At 45.8% G+C, this 17167-nt stretch overlaps 1 protein-coding gene across 1 annotated transcript in view; it reads right to left on the bottom strand.

Annotated features, from left to right (window-relative positions):
* Window positions 1-16147: 16147 nt before the first annotated feature.
* VAV1 (vav guanine nucleotide exchange factor 1) overlaps window positions 16148-17167 on the bottom strand; it is a 50902-nt gene continuing 49882 nt past the window's right edge. Inside the window, 1 exon segment of the mRNA XM_004277280.3 lies at window positions 16148-16454. Within this exon segment, the coding sequence (XP_004277328.1) occupies window positions 16401-16454 (54 nt within the window). The 3' untranslated portion in view covers window positions 16148-16400.

Genomic DNA, 17167 nt, shown 5'->3' with positions numbered 1-17167 from the left:
TCAAATTATGTTTTTCTCTGGATATATGCCCAGGAGTAGGATTGCTAGATCATATGGTAACTCTACTTTTAGTTTTTTAAGGAACCTCCGTACAGTTCTCCATAGTGACTGCACCAATTTATATTCCCACCAACAGTATAGGAGGGTTCCCTTTTCTCCACACCTTCTTCAGCAATTAATTTCTCTATGCCTCAACATGCCATCTGTAAAATGGGCTTGATAAGCAGGACATATTTCAGGGGTTGAGGCGAGCATCAGAGGAATGGCTGTATGTGACAAATCCTGACACACAGGAAAATCTCCAAGGCTTGGCTATTACTCAAATTCTTTGATAGTCCTCCCTTCAAGAGGGGGAAACCTAATTCTTCTCTCCTTGAGTATGAGCTGGACTTAGTGACTTGTTTCTAAGGAACAGAGAAAGGAAGATGTGACCTTGTGTGGGATCTGAGACATCTGAGGTTGTAAGCATCATGGTGGTTTTCCTCTCTCTCCTTCTTTCCAGGATCATTCACTGAAGGGACGTCAGTTACCATGTTGTGAGGACACTCAAGCAGTGCCACGGAGAAGCCCACATGAGGGGGAACTCAGATTCCAGCCAACAGCTTGACTGTGACCTCCTGAGAAGACCCTGATCGAGCTCCACCCAGCTAAGCCACCCCCAGATTCCCGACCCTCAGAAACTGTAAGAAAATTAAAAATGTGTTGTTTTAAGCTGTTACATTTGGAGAGTGATTTGTTACGCAGCAGGAGATAACTGATACACTTAGAAGCAATTGTCCCTGTCAGTTAAAAAAAAAAAAAAAAGGATCATCATAACATCATAGGGTTTGAGGTTTAATGTGATAAAGCCATAAGATCCTGTCTGGCAAAAATAATACTCAATATTATCAGTTATTATTGACATTGTGTCAATAATAAGTGGTCACAGCTACTGATCGGAGGCATGGTGCCAGCAGTGACTCAGTTAGAAGAGTCAGCAAGTCCGTTTCAGGCAGGACCTTCCATTGAACATGGAAGAGTTTAGACCGTCTCCGCAGGACAATAAAAGAGATTTTAGCAAGGAAGTAACGGTCGCATTGGTATTTTACAACACTTGTGTTGTGTAGTATGGGTGTCAGACAGGATGTGGTCATGGGTGGGGAGATGGAGAGAAGAAAGGTGTGATGACCTGGAGGAGGGCAAGGGCTGTGGAGACGAAGAGGAATTTAGGAGGCAGGAACAGCAGAATGGGGGGATGTCTGGATGTAGGTGGGGAGTCTGGGACCGAAGGAGGAATTGACCTTTGGAGGTGAGGTTTTTCAACCAAGCCCAGATTCCTCAGGGGGCCTGGGGGTGAGACGAGGCTGTGGATGAGTTTCCTGATGCTCCCAAAACAAATCGCCACAAACATAGTGGCTTGAAATAACACAAATTTATTACATTACAGGTCTCGAGGTCAGCGTCCCAAATGAGTCTTAGCGGGGCTGAAATCAAGATGTCAGCAGGGTTGCGATCCTTCTGGAGGCTCTAAGGGAGACTCTATTCCTTGTCTTTTCCAGCTTCTGGAGACAGCCGACATCCCTGGGCTCAAAGCCCCTTCCTCCATCTTCAAAGCCAGCAATGCAGTATCTCCAAAATCCCTCTCTCTCTTTCTCTCTCCCTCTCTCTCTCTCTCTCACACACACACATTCACTCCATGGATGGATGGATAGATAGACAGATGGATAGATAGATAGATAGATAGATGGTAGATAGGTAGACAATAGATAGATAGGCGATAGATAGATAGATAGATGATAGATGGATGATAGATTTGTCTCATTCCCTCTGTCTGCAGTCTCTCTCCCTCTCTCTCTCCATCTCCTTCTCTCTCTGACCCTCCTTCCACCCCCCTTTAAAAGGATTTTGTGATTACATTAGACCTACTCAGATCACCCAGAATATTCTCCTGTCTCAAGACCCTTAACTTCATCACACCCGCAAAGTCCCTTTTGCGGTAGAAGGTCCTATATTCACAGCCTCCAGGGACTAGGATGTGGCCAACCTGGCGGGGGTTGGGGGGAGCCTCATTATTCTACTGACCGCAGATGGCGTCTGGGATCCTGGTGAGTGATTGGGGATGCAAGCTGCCAGTCACCCTTCAAACGCTAAAGAAGTGACCGAGGCTATGAAATCTGGACGGCAGAGATCCTCCGGGGATGAGGGCCGGTGTAGGGGGCGAAGAAAGGGAAGGAAATGCACAATTCTAGTAAAGTGGCTTGTGGAAGACGAACTATTGTGACTTTCCCGGCAAAGGGGAAATTGAGGGACACTCAAGACGACAGAAGTCAGTCTGGAGGGGCCCCAGAGACGTCACTCATCTGTACTTCTTTCTTTATTGGAGTGTAGTTGCTTTACGATGTTGTGTTAGTTTCTGCTGTACAGCAAAGTGAATCAGTCATACGTATACATATATCCCCTCTTTTTCAGATTTCCTTCCCATTTCGGTCACCACAGAGCATTGAGTAGAGTTCCCTGTGCTCTACAGTAGGTTCTCATTAGTTATCTATGTTATACATAGTAGTGTATGTATGTCAATCCCAATCTTCCAGTTCATCCCACCCCCCTTCCCCCCTTGGTAACCATAAGTTTGTTCTCTACATCTGTGACTCTATTTCTGCTTTGCAGAGAAGTTCATCTGTGCCATTTTTCAAGATTCCATATATAAGCGATATTATACAATATTTGCTTTTCTCCTTCTGACTTACGTCACTCTGTATGACAGTCTCTAGGTCCATCCACATCTCTGAAAATGGCAGCACTATTTCGTTCCTTTTTATGGCTGAGTAGTATTTCATTATATATATGTACCACATCTTCTTTATCCAATACTCATCTTCACTCTTAATCAGGGTGTCGGAGGGAGGGTGGCCCCAGGGCAGCCCTACCCAACTTGACGTGTTCCTCCTGTACTCTAAAACCCCCCATGGCTCCCTAGTACCCTCAGGATGAAGTGCAGGCTCATTGATACAGCACTCAAGACCCTGCCTGATATACCATAATTCAAAAAGAAATATGCATCCCAATGTTCATAGCAGCACTATTTACAATCGACAGGACATGGAAACAGCTTAAATGTCCATCGACAGAGGAATGGAATACTACTCAGCCATAGAAAAGGATGAAATAATGCCATTTGCAGCAACATGGATGGGCCTATCACTCAGATTGTCATCCTGAATGAAATAAGTCAGACAGAGAAAGAAAACTATCATATGATATTGCTTATATGTGGAATCTAGAAAAAAATGGTACAAATGAACTTACAAAACAGAAATAGAGACACAGAGGTGGAAAACAAACTTATCATTACTGGGGGGGTAAAGTGAGGGAGGGATAAATTGGGAGATTGGGATTGACATATACACACCACTATATATAAAATAGATAACTAATTAGGACTTACTGTATAGCACAGGGAACTCTACTCAATACTCTGTAATGACCCATATGGGAGAAGGATTTTAAAAAGAGCATACATATGTATACTTATAGCTGATTCACTTTGCTGTACAGTAGAAACTAACACAATGTTGTAAATCCACTATACTCCAATAAAAATTTTAAAAAAATAAAATAAAAACCATAATGCAGATACAAAAACAAAAATACTCTGCCTAGTCTTATATTGGTACCCCTCTGACTTCATTGTTTCCTTCTCCCTCCAAAGCCTCAGTCATCCTAAACTAACCAAAGTCTCCTGTAGTGGACACTGTCGATGGCATGTCCAGCCACCCTTGAAGCTGGACACCCATCCGCCAGCTGCTGTGGGTGTTGCCTGCTAATGGCTCACAGCTTCCTGTTCTCCAGAGAACTGCTCTCCAGTTCAATGCCTGCAAAACCCTCAGAACCAGCCGACGGCCAATAACCGATGGTCATGGAGGTCAAAACCTCACTCCAAAGTGAGGTCAAGGGCTTCCCTGGTGGCGCAGTGGTTGAGAGTCCGTCTGCTGATGCAGGGGACACGGGTTCGTGCCCCGGTCCGGGAAGATCCCACATGCCGCGGAGCGGCTGGGCCCGTGAGCCATGGCCGCTGAGCCTGCGCGTCCGGAGCCTGTGCTCCGCAACGGGAGAGGCCACAGCGGTGAGAGGCCCGCGTACCGCAAAAAACAAAAAAAACAAAGTGAGGTCAGCTGGGTGGTGTTATTCAGGCTCCAGGGATGCCCGTGGGGTCAGGCAGAGGCTGGGCTCCAGCTAGGACTACCTCCGTGCTCAACTCTTTCTTCTATCCTACCCTGTTCCCCTCACTTGTCCTCTGCTAAATGCCCTCCCTCAATCAACCCTGAAACAAGAATCCTCATGGCAGAGTCAGCTTCCAGAAGGGCCTAAGAATCCCTCCCAGCCATTAACCACTAAGCTGTCTCCTGACCCCAGGTCTGACATGGGTACTCACCCCATATCCTATGCATCTTTCCCATGTAAATATTATCTCCTCCCGTGGGGAGTGGGGGAGGGAGCTTTCCAATATAAATATCACCTCCTCCAGGGAGCCTTCCCATGTAAATTTCACCTCCCCCAGAAAGCCCTCCCTGCCCTCCACTTCAGGATTAGCACAGGCCTCCTCTGTGCTCCCCGAATCCCAACACTCAGTATGATCTATGCTTGTTTGAATGTCTGTTTCTCTCCAAAGACTGGGAGCATCCCCCGGGGTAGGGAAGGAATTCCGTTGGCTGTTGTATCCCAGAAAATTAAGAAACAAATGAGAAGGAAGAAAGAAAGAGGAGCTGCTGAATCTCCTGACCCTCCCCTGGTCCCAGAAAGATGACCAGAGATTTGAGGGCGTGGGAGCTGGACAAAAGGAACAGGAGTCCTAGGAGGGATGCAGTTGATGAAGGACAGAGCCACAGCTTCCTTAGAAGGATTCATAGTTATCCGGGCTCCTCAGACCCCTGCCCAGCAGGGGTGGTTTGTTGACAGTCCCCGAGAACCACACCCGGTTCAATGACTCCCTAGGACGACTTACAGAACTCAGCCTATAGCCATCCTCACAGTGAGATACAAAGAAAATCAACAAGAGGAAAGAGTTGAGGTCCAGAGGAAATTAGATGCCAGCTTCCAGGGTTGCCTAGGGCCAGGAGTGGAGGGAGGGAAGGATTACAAAAGGGCTCAGGAAAACTTAGGGATGTGATGGAAACATTCTGTATCTTGACTGTGGCAGAAGTTATCAAAATGCATCCAAGTTTACACTTGTGAAAGGAAGCAGTTTGTTGTATGTAAATCACCCCCTCAATACATTTGGTAAGATGGGCTCCAAAGGAAAGAGGACCCAGACCCAGCATTCCGCCAAATCATTTTACTGTGCATGCCACGTGAAGGGACCCAATTGTTACATTGCGCGTACTGTGTCGAAAGAGACCAAATTAGTTTATGCTATGCGAAGGGATCAGAAGACATGAGTTTAGAGTTTCTCCAGTGAAGTGTGGTCTCTTTCTCATGTTATTTCACAATGATAAATACACATGACCTTAGCAAGTTGAGGAACGATCTAAATCTATACTTCCTTTAACACTTAAAGGAAACAACAAAAACTAGTACAGTTCGTGTTTCCTAACTGCACCCTGACAGATAAGAAATGTTTCTAGGAAATCCTTCCACATCGGTAGTTAGAGCCTGGGTACACCCTTGAACCTACGTAGTGAATGTGTAATAATTTGCATTTCCTTTTCCCTGTGGGTGCATCGCCGGTGTTTGCAAGCATTGCTGTACACCTACTCTCCCTCTGCAAAATATCTGCAGAAACTCAGTTCCCTGAATGGTTTTCCAGTTATCATTCCATCTCACAGCTAGAGGAATTGTAACTAGACCTCGTTTGGACAGAACCAGAAGTAGAACCAGAAGAAGATGTGGATCGACAGAGCTATGAGAGAAAAATAATACATCATCATATTTGCTCCCTAAACCTAGGGCCCCCCCCACCCCAAAGTGCAAGCAAGTAGGAACCAGTATTTGAGGAAGCAGCTCTCCAACAATGTAAGAAGAAAGTGGCCCTCGAGGTCTGAGCCTCTGAAAGGAAGGAAGATGCTGGAAGGAAAGGAACTTCAGGAGACAGCCCAAACAAGAAATATTCTAAGCTCATAGTCCATGAGCTTAGAATATGCCAGCAGATAGAACTAGTTTCAGTGTATTCGTTTGCTAGGGCTACCCTAACAAAATACCACAGTCTAGGTGTTGTGGGCTTACACAACAAATATATATTCTCTCATGGTATAGAGGCTGGAAGTCCACAGTCAAGGTGTTGGCAGGGCTGGTTCCCTCTGAGGCCTCTCTCGTTGGCTTGTAGACGACCGTCTTCTCCCTGTGTCCTCACGTGGTCATCCCTCTGTGTGTGTCTGCGTCCTAATCTCCTCTTCTCTTAAGGACACAGTCCTATTGGATCAGGGTCCATCCTGATGAATTCATTTAATGTAATCACCTCTGTAAAGACCCTCATCCCCAAGTACAGTCACATTCTGAGGTCCTGGGTGTGAGGACTTCAACATACACACTTTGGGGGGGGACACAGTTCAACCCATCACACTCACATTCCAGCTCCAACCACTCAGCATGTGACCTTAAAACGTGATAGCCTCTTTGACCCTCCCTTTTCTTATCTACTAAAAAAAATGTCTACTTCTGGAAGCAACCTAAATGTCCATCGACAGAGGAGTGGATAAAGAAGATGTGGTACATATATACAATGGAATATTACTCAGCCATAAAAAAGAATGAAATCATGCCATTTGCAGCAACATGGATGGACCTAGAGATTATACTAAGCAAAGTAAGTCAGAAAGAGAAAGACAAATACCATATGATATCACTTATATGGGGACTCTAAAAAAATTGATACAAATGAACTTATTTACAAAACAGAAATAGACTCACAGACATAGAAAACAAACTTATGGTTACCATAGAGGAAAGGGGAGGGAGAGATAAATTAGGAGTTTGGGATTAACAGATGCACACTACTATACATAAAATAGATAAACAGCAAGGTCTTACTGTAGAGCTCAGGAAACTATATTCAATATCTTGTAATAACCTATAATGGAAAAGAATCTGAAAATGAATACAGATGTAGAGATAGATAACTGAGTCACTTTGCTGTACACCTGAAACATTATAAATCAACTATACTTCAATTAAAAATTAATTAATTTAAAAAAGATATATATTTACTTCAAAAGTTATCATAGGGACTAAATGAAGTAACACATCAAAAGCATTTAGAGTAACAAGTACACAGTCAACAAACATCAACTATATTATCACTAGTACAACACACTACATACATACACATCCATGTACATGTATATTATTATTACAGGATATGATGGTGGGGCTCTCTCTTGGTCAGGATGCAGTTCCCAAACGTGGGAGAACATAACAATAAAATGCAATAAAAGAGTTTTATTATATCATCCAAGCATAGCTGGCAAAATAGATGGCTAAAAGCCAGGCTTGCGGTCCCTTAGCTCAAGGGTCAGCACCTTTTTCTGTAAAGGTCCAAGTAGCAAATATTTTCTACTTTGGAAGCCTTTGGGTCTCTGTTGCCACTTTGTTGTCTTACTGTGAAAGCAGGCTTAGATGGCATGTAAATGAGTGTGGCTGTGTGCCAATAAAACTTTCCCTGTGGATTCTGAAATTCAAATTCCATATACTTTTCATTTGTCATGAAATATTGTTTTTCTTTTGATTTTCTTCAACCATCTTTTTTTCTTTTTGGCCGTACCACGCGGCTTGCAGGATCTTACCACCTACCAGGGATCAAAACCGCACCCCCTGCAGTAAAAGCCTAACCACTGGACCGCCAGGAAATTCCCTCTTCAACCATTTACGAGTGGTAAAAAACACTCGTAGAAGCACTATTCCCAATAGCCAAAAGGTGGAAACAGCCCAAATGTCTGTCAACAGATGAGTGGACATACAAAATATGGTATATCTGTTACCCAACCAAACTTGGGTCCAAGCTATGGTGTGAGTATATTATGCATATTTACCACAATAAAAAAATTATAAATTTTTATAAACCTTCAATGGCTTCCTATGGTAACCACTGAAGTTCTGCAAGAAGTCTTTGTGAGAATTAGAGAACAATGCCCCCCTTTGACACCTGCAGCTTAACTCAGGATGAGTTTCAGTATCCCCTTATTCCCCTAACCAAGCACTTTTCTACCGGATGCAAGTATATACAGAAACACTGGCTTCCCATTAAGGTTAGAAAAAATCCCAAGTTTTCACCATGGTTTGTCCCTGTCAACTTCTTACTTCTCTCTTTTCTCTATTTCACGCCACTTTGACCTTATTACTAGTTCTTGATTTCACCAAGCTCATTCCTCATACCTCCATAAAGCGGTTTAAAAAAAAAGGAGAAGAAGAAGGAAATCTGTCCCATGTCTGACTTCATTGCCTGAAATTCCACTATTAGAGAGTCATTCCTTTGGCTAAAAGCATTTCTCTTCCAGAAAATACAGGGTACTGATTCAACAGCCTCCTCAGAGCCTTTTCACGTGCCATTTCCTCTGCTTGAGACACAAGTTTTTCCTTCCCGCTTTCCATGGTGCACTCTCTCCATTCACTCAGGGTCTCAGTTCAAATGTCAGAGATGCTTCCGTGGCTGCCTGATCAATAATAACCACCCACCACCATCAAGATACTCTCTACCCTGCTACTCTACATCCTTTTTCTCCATGAAGCTAATCTCTAAGTAAACTCAAGATGAGGCCGCATCTTTGCTCAGCTTTTTCTCCTGCCCCTTCCTGCTTCCAGAGGTCAGTGTGTCCAGGGAAAGAAGGGAGATGCAAATTATATAGGGCCCTGTGGGTCATCCTAAGGGTTCAGCCTGGTGCCTGGACTCTATGATATTGGTTGTGCTTTTGCAGAATGGATTGGAAATTGGGGAGATATTACTGGAGACAAAGAAAGTGATGATACTTTAAATGACTTTAAATCAGCCACAGCAGGTGTAAAATGCCACGCCAACATCCACTGATTAAATCCCCTTACTCCATGGCTCCCTACCTCCTGCAGTTTAAATCTCAAACTTGTAAGCCTGGCCTGGAGCCTGCTCTTCCAGCCTGGTCGGGGAACAGTCTAAGCAGAAAGCTTAAAGTCGGAGAAGGCAACAAGGGGGCAGCACACAGCTTCAAACTGGTGAAGTGAGGACACAGTGGGGAAAGATTCAGGGGACCTGATCCCCTCCTGCCGCATCTCAAACAGCGTGCTGGGTCCCCGAGGATAGGATTTCGTCAACAGTCCCCATGAAATGTAATGGGGCCCCAACATGAAAATCCACCGCAGGAGTAAACTTTGGGGGATGATGGATATGTTGTTGGCCTTGATGGTGGTGACGGTTTCGCAGGTGGAGACGTATCCCCAAACTCATCGTGATGTATACACTCAACGTGTATAATTTTTCATGTCAATCATACCTCAGTAAACTGGGTTTTAAAAGAAAGAAAGAAAATTTGCCCTGTGCCTGATTTCATTGGCATTCCACCATTAGAGAGTCATTTCTTTGGCTTAACTTTATCTTCCAGGAGATACAGGGTACTAACTGAGCCCTGGAAGAGATTAAAGAGGAAGAGCCTTTGGACCACAGTAAAAGGCTCTGGGTAGAGCCCACTCCACCTACAATAGGTGCCTTCTCAAACACATGCTTATCCTTCAAAGACCCAGATCCAACCTCTCCTTCTAAGAAATTCATCCCTCTAGGCTCCTCCGACTCTGTGTTTCTCCCTCTTGCCCCACCCACATGAGGCTGTGAGTGTTTGTAGCCAACAAGACTCTGAAATGAGACCTCTATGGATCCCTTCCCTGTGCTTTTGGGTGAATGAATCGGGGGTGGGGGGAGCGTACCCCTGGGCAGTGTGATGATGCTGCAAAGCCAAAAGCATCAGGGGCCCTTTCTGGTGCCCAAACCTAGGCCCATATAGACAGGTTTGTGAACAAGCACACCACACACACACACACACACACACACACACACACACACACACACACACACTCCTACCTTTCTCTGGTCTCTCCTCCCTGCCCTAAGCAGGGATCAAGGTGTCCGCCAAAGAGGTTGGGGCACTACTGCTAGTGTCCACCAGGGGGCAAGCTTGGCTTAACTTTGTTGCTATCTGCCTTTGTGATGCCCTCGTGTGTGTGTGTGTGTGTGTGTGTGTGTGTGTGTGTGTGTGTGTGTGTGTGTGTGTGTCTTTGTGATGTTTATAAATGTTTGATCCAATGGGTATCTGTCCGATTTCACCTGTGGACGCCTTCATTGGAGTTAGTAAGGTCCCAGGTCTGGGTGTATGAGTGAATACGTTTGAGGTGTGTTATCTGTCAGTCTGTCTTCCTATTTCAGGTACTGTCTGTTATGTGTTTGGGGTGTATTTCCGTGCCCGGCTGAGTAGACATATGTCTCCGTATCTATCGCTTTATACGTGCACCTGTGAATTGCAGGTTGAAAGGAGGTGTCAGTATTTTTACATCTGTGTATGTGTTTCTGTTCATATTTCAGTCCATTTTGGTGTTTGGGGAGGGGAGTATTTGGGTCTGGGGTCTGTCGGCCTGTCGCAGTGCGGGGGAGTATTTCTGTGTCGTGCATCTGCTGTGGATGTGGGTAGATGCTTTTTGTCTGTCTGTCTGTCTATGACCACCTGTGAGTCTTCTTGCCGGTCTCTCTTTGCCGTATTTGCCCGTCTGTGTGTATCTGGGGGGCTGTGTTTCTTCATGACAGTCTGTGCATATGCTTGGCCTGTTATGTGGGTGTATCTTCACAAGGGGCTTTGTATCCATCATGTGTGTTATGGGTTAAATTGCACTCCCCGCCCGCAAAAAAACAAATCCACATGTTGGAGTCCTAACCCCCAGAACCTCAGAATGTGACCTTTTTTAGAAATAGGGTCTTGGCAGATGTGACGAGTTCATTTGAGGCCATGCTGGAGTAAGGTGGACCCTTCATCTGGTATGACTGGTGTCCTTATAGGAGGGAAAAATTTGTTTTGTTTTGTTGTGGCTTCGCAGCCCTCGGCCCTGAACGCATGGAGTCCTAACCCATGGACTGCCAGGGAATTCCCTAGGAGGGAGAAATTTGGGCACAGACAAACGCATACAGGGAGGACACCATGTAAACACTGGAGTTTTGCTACCACAGGCTAACAAAACTCCCAGGAGGTAAGAGACAGAGATGCCTGAAATAGATTTCTTTCTGGCGTCTTCAGAGGGAGCACTGCCCCACTGAGAACACATTGATCTTGGACTTCCAGTCTCCAGAACCGTGAGACAATACATTTCTATTGTTTAATTAAGCCACTCAGTTTGTGGTACTTTGTTACAGCAGACTGAGTGAGCTAATACAGTGTGTGTGTGTGTGTGTGTGTGTGTGTGTGTGCGCGCGCGCGCGCGGGTGACAGCCGGATGTAACTGACAGCCAGCACCAGAGAACTTCCGAGTTAGGGCATCATGGGGTTGCCCTGTGTTCTTTTGAACCTTTCTCTGCCGGTATATTCGGGTGACAGCTGTTCCCTGGATCCAACGTCTCCAACCATCAGCGGGCCAGTCCAGGGCACACCTGAGGCCCCTCCTCCACCAGCCAGCAAGAGGTGGCCTCCTCCAGCAGAGGTCTGCCTGGTCCCTCTGGGGGCACATAAGGAAGCAGGTCCAACCACTTCTCCAGACCCTCACTCTCTCCCTCCCCCTCTAAGCAGAGTTAATGCTTATTTGCACATTCCCCGAAATTCCTCCCATTTTTCTTTCTTTTTAAATTGAAGTATAGCTGATTTACAATATTGTTAGTTTCAGGTGTACAGCAAAGTGATTCAGTTATACGTAGATATATACTTTTCCATTATGGTTTATTACAGGATATTGAATATAGTTCCCTGTGCTATACAGTAGGACTTCATTGATTATCTATTTTATATAAAGTAGTTTGTATCTGTTAATCCCATACTCCCAAATCATCCCCGCCCCCCATGCTTTCCCCTTTGGCAACCATAAGTTTGTCTTCTATGTCTGTGAGTCTGTTTCTGTTTTGTGAATAAACTCATCTGTATAATTTTTTAGATTCCACATATAAGTGATATCATACAGTATATGCCTTTTTCTGACTTACTTCACTTAGTATGATCATCTCTAGGTCCATCCGTGTTGCTACAAATGGCTTTATTTTATTTTTTATGGCTGAGTAGTATTCCATTGTGTGTGTGTGTGATATACACACACACACATCTTCTTTATCCATTCATCTGTTGATGGTGCATCCCAATTCTTAGAAGGACACCAGTCACATTTGATTAGGGTCCATCCTAATGACCTCGACCTCATTTTAACTCAATTACCTCTTTAAAGAACCCATCTCCAGGGCTTCCCTGGTGGCGCTGTGGTTGAGAGTCCGCCTGCCGATGCAGGGGATGCGGGTTCATGCCCCGGTCCGGGAAGATCCCACATGCCGCGGAGCGGCTGGGTCCGTGAGCCATGGCCGCTGGGCCTGCGCGTCCGGAGCCTGTGCTCCGCAACGGGAGAGGCCGCAACAGTGAGAGGCCCATGTAACGCAAAAATAAAAGAACCCATCTCCAAATACAGTCACATTCTGAGGTCCTGAGAAGGTTAGGACTTCAACATACAAATTTGTGGGGACACAGTCAACCCATAACTGCCAGTGTCACAAAAGTGAGTGAGGGGACTTCCCTGGTGGTCCAGTGGTTAAGAATCCCCCTTCCAATGCAGGGGACGTGAGTTTGATCCTTAGTTGGGGAACTAAGATTCCACACGCCATGGAGCAACTAAGCCGCGCGCCACAACTAGAGAGAAGTTCACGCGCCACAACAAAATATCCCGCATTCCGCAACAAAGACCCCGTGTGCCGCAACTAAGACCCGACACAGCCAAATAAATAAATGAAGTGAGTAAATGAATGAATGAATGAATGAATGATAGAACGGGCTCTCTGGCAGGTTCTGGTTTTGTTCCAAGTATTCACTGCCTCTCCCTGGAAGAGGAGTAAACCTTTCTGCCCTACTGATGCTACTCTGGGCCATATGACTTGCTCTGGCCAATGAAATGTCTTCTTGTCATCCCCAAGAAGAAACATTAGGAACAACTGAGTGGTCCTGCCATCTCTCTTTTCCTTCTGCCACAAGCCTGACACATCCCAAGGCTGGAGGTCTCCAACAGTGTGATTCCTGCAGCACCTTCTCTTTCCAGAAACTTCTTCTTCAGCAGAGTTGAGACCAATGTGTGAAGGAGCTGTTTGTGAGATGTTGGGATGGGGAGTCACTTGTTACAGCAGCAATACTCAGCTCAAGGTGACTGATACAGGTCGTGTTGTGCTGGGGCTTAAAGACCCAACCGAAGACCCCCCAGGACCAGGGTTAGAACTCAAGTTCAAAGTTCAGCCTGGGGCTGGAGGACAGTGATTCAAGACCTCCAAGAATAAGTCCATGACCTCAACCTCATTGACACCATTGAATTAGACAACCCAGGTTGAATTTACCTTAGGTAAATTCATGGCGTGGCTCAGGAGGAAGTTGCGGGGGAGGGCAGAAGCCCCTCCCCATAATCCCTGACCCTTGGAACTCCATTCCCTCTCCAATACCCTGTTTCCAGTTTCACAGCCCTTCAAACACGGAGCACACGTCACACCAGACTCTGGAGTCTGGATCCTGCACCTGGCCCGGTGTGCACAGGTGCTGTCTGAGCACTGGCTTACCTGGGGTTGGGGAGAGAACCAAGGAAATGATTAGGTCCCCACCAACTACTGGAACAATGGTTAAGAAGGTGAAGAAGGCGGCTTTACACTTAGACACAAACTAACTATGCTCTCAAACAGGTGATCTAGCTTTCTCTGGTTCAGAAAGGTGAAGTCACTTTTCCAACATGTGACAGCTAACTTTGTAAGGGCAGAGCTGACCTTCGAATCCTCCTGGAACCTTGGCCAAGATGCTCAACAGCCCAAGAAGCTGGTTGTGAGATTATATTAGATAACGTCTGTGAAGAGCTTACTATCGTGGTACCAGGCATCGTTGAATGTTCAACATGGGGGCTGCTTCCATCATCAGGGGGGTGGAGTAATATTCACAAGTATTAACTATTTTCCATCAAATTAATATATTGCCCATGGGCCCTCCTCAGCCTTGGCCACCATCATTTTTTTTCCTCCTAAGAGTTATTCCTGCAGAAGATTTACCAAAGAAGCACCTTCCTGGCTTTCGAACTTCAAAAGCCTAATTAAAGATGCTTATTCTTGGGTTTTGAGCCCCCACCATCTAAGCCCTCAAGGACTCTAGATAAAAGTCTGGCCAAAGTGGTTGCCAGGGGACAGTGGGAGAGGGAAAAGGGAACTCATCGCTCCATAGGGACGGTTTCCCTTTTGCAAGATGACAATTTCTGCAGATTGATTGCACAACAGTATAATATTCATCCCATTGCTGAACTGTACAGGTAAAACAGGTCAGGATGGTAAATTTGATGTTATGTGTGTTCTGCCACTATTTTTTAAAATAATAAATTCTATTAGGTAAAAAGAAAGTCTGGCTACAGATGCAGAAAAGCATTCAGGCTGAGTCAACTTTTCCTGCAACAAAATAGATCATGGTTTCCCAGTGTGGACGGGAGGAGTTGGGTGGGAAAGACAGTTAAACTCAGAGACAGGTCCAGAGATGTATCCCTATATCCTATCAGCCCAACCCCAGTCTAAACAGCTTCAGGATCTAGTGAAATCTGAGACATCGTCCTCCCAAAAAAATGCAGATATATGCAAATCCTGGATTTTCTTTCAGAGGATTCAAAGATCCTCAGGGATCCACAGACCACTGGTAGGACCCATGTGCCTTAGACCAATGGGTTCAAGATGTCTAAAAGATAGCCCCAAATTACAGGGCACCAAACAGAAGCAAAAACACTGGAAAGGCATTTGGATTCTCCATGGAATGGTCATTAATCAGATTAAGCAGAGCTAAGTCTTGAAGTCTGACAAAAATAGGGGCTCTGCCATTCTGTGATACCAGATGAGGACTAAAGTTTCCCTGGAGCCCCCTGGACCCCAGGATAGAGCAGGCTCTACGGAGTTTCCCCACACCCTGCATGTGGCAGCATCCACTGAGTGGGCATGGCTGCCAAGGACTATGCAGACCCTGTCAGCATCCCACCCATAGCGCCCCAGTACTGACAAGGTCCCTACAGGTCAGTGGCTCCAAATACGCCTGTGGTTCTCTGGCCACCAGAGAATGTACTGCCTATATAAGAGCAGCTCTCAAGCCATGACGAATGGAAGTTGGTGGATAAATACCTCAGCTCCCTTGCCTGTCAACTCCAAGGCTTGTTCTATACTGACTTCCAGAAGTCCTGAATAAAGAGGAACCCCCATTGCCCAAAGCTGTGACCTCATCCACGCTCCCTGTGTCTCCCTCCCCTTCCCATCTCTCTTCCCTGCTCCATCCCAGCTGCTTCCTTGGATCACCTCCCAGATAGATTTTGCACCCCCAAATCCTTGTCTCAGGCTCTGCTTCTGGAGCAGCTCAACCTAAGACAGTGACTGTATAATTTATCATCCAAACCAGGACACTCTGGAGAATGAAAAGGATCGTGGTTAATAACGACACTAGGGCAATAGCCAGGACTGTCCCGGGGAAACCAGGGTGTAGGGTCATTCCACTCAGCATTTAAGGGGAAAAAGCCAGATGCACGGCATGAGCCAAGAGGGATGTGGAAAATGCAGAGGCACCAAAGATGAAACAGAAGCAATTACGTCTCAGCAGGAGGCAGTGATGGAAGATAACCACCAAGAACCAGCAGTCTTTGCAACACTCCAGTGCCAAAGCCCCTGGAGTTGAGACATGACCTTGGAGAGAATTGACTCAGGAGACCCAGATTCAACTGAGATGAAGGTTTTTACCACTTAGCAGAACTGGAGAGGCTCCAAATAGTAATTATGTCCTATTACAGAAAAAAAAATGAGAGTTCCATGTTTGTGATCTGGAATCTGTGAGCGTAAAATTCTTTCCTGCCACGTGGGGGTCCCATTTCCTATTTCAGGTTTTCTTTTAAATGGCAGAGAAAGGTGATGGAGCCGGAAAGCAGGAATTAGTGAGGGGGCTTTTGTCTGTGTCCCAACGCCCTTTCCCATCTTTCCCTTCCCAGGTCTGACACAAGTCCATCCATTCATCATTTTATTAAAAGCGGTTGACTTGAGCCCTGCCTTCTCGAGGGGACCCAAGAGGAAATCAGTGTATTATAAATTAACCATGGCAGGGCACCATCCCAGGAGGCTGGCCAGCTGGACGCTAGCCCTCCACAGTCCATCCCGGACTCTCAGCCCGCCAGGACCTTTCACAGCCCCAAGGCCCGCTGCCTGCTCATCCCAGGCTCAGAGCCTAGAGTTTCTCATTGCTCTGGCAATGTGCCAAAGCTCAGCAGTACTCAGAATAATCCTCTTCCACATAGTTGGAGGGGAACCAGCCAACCTGGAAAGAGACAGGGGAGTGGTCAGGGCAGCCTCTGCACGTTCTCCCACTGTTCCTCGACACACCAGGAAGGTTCCCTCCTACCTCAGGGCCTTTGCACCTGCCATACCTTCTACCCCAGAAAGTACCTCCCCTAGATACAACCTCGGCTGACCACTCCCACCTCCTACAGTCCTTTACTTACATGTCACCTTATCAGTAAGGGCTTCCTAACCATCCTATTTAAAATTGCAAACCCCATCCACCCCAACAGTCCTTATCCCCACTTCCTGCTTTTCCATAACACTTTTCACCATCTAATTGATTATATATGTTACTTATTTATGGGCTTCTTGTCTGTTTCCCCTCCCTTCACTACAACAGGCCAGGGATTTTTGTCTCTCTTATTCATCACTGAGTTCCAAAAGCCTAGAATAGTTCCTGGCACACAGTAGACACTTAATAAATATTTGTTGAAAATATGGATGGATGACGCAAGAGGGAGGAGATATGGGGATATATGTGTATGTATAACTGATTCACTTTGTTATAAAGCAGAAACTAACACACCATTGTAAAGCAATTATACTCCAATAAAGATGTTAAAAAAAAAGATGGATGGAATGATGGATGGATGGGTGGGTGGATGGATGGAGGGATGGATGGAATGATGGAAGGATGGATGGATAGATGGATGGATGAAATGATGGATGATGGATGGGTGGATGGATGGA

This window comes from Orcinus orca, chromosome 3 (genome assembly GCF_937001465.1).
Source record: "Orcinus orca chromosome 3, mOrcOrc1.1, whole genome shotgun sequence".
Taxonomy (NCBI): domain Eukaryota; kingdom Metazoa; phylum Chordata; class Mammalia; order Artiodactyla; family Delphinidae; genus Orcinus; species Orcinus orca.
The sequence above is the reverse complement of the archived record's forward strand: the minus strand, read 5'-3'. Positions and strand labels throughout refer to the sequence as shown.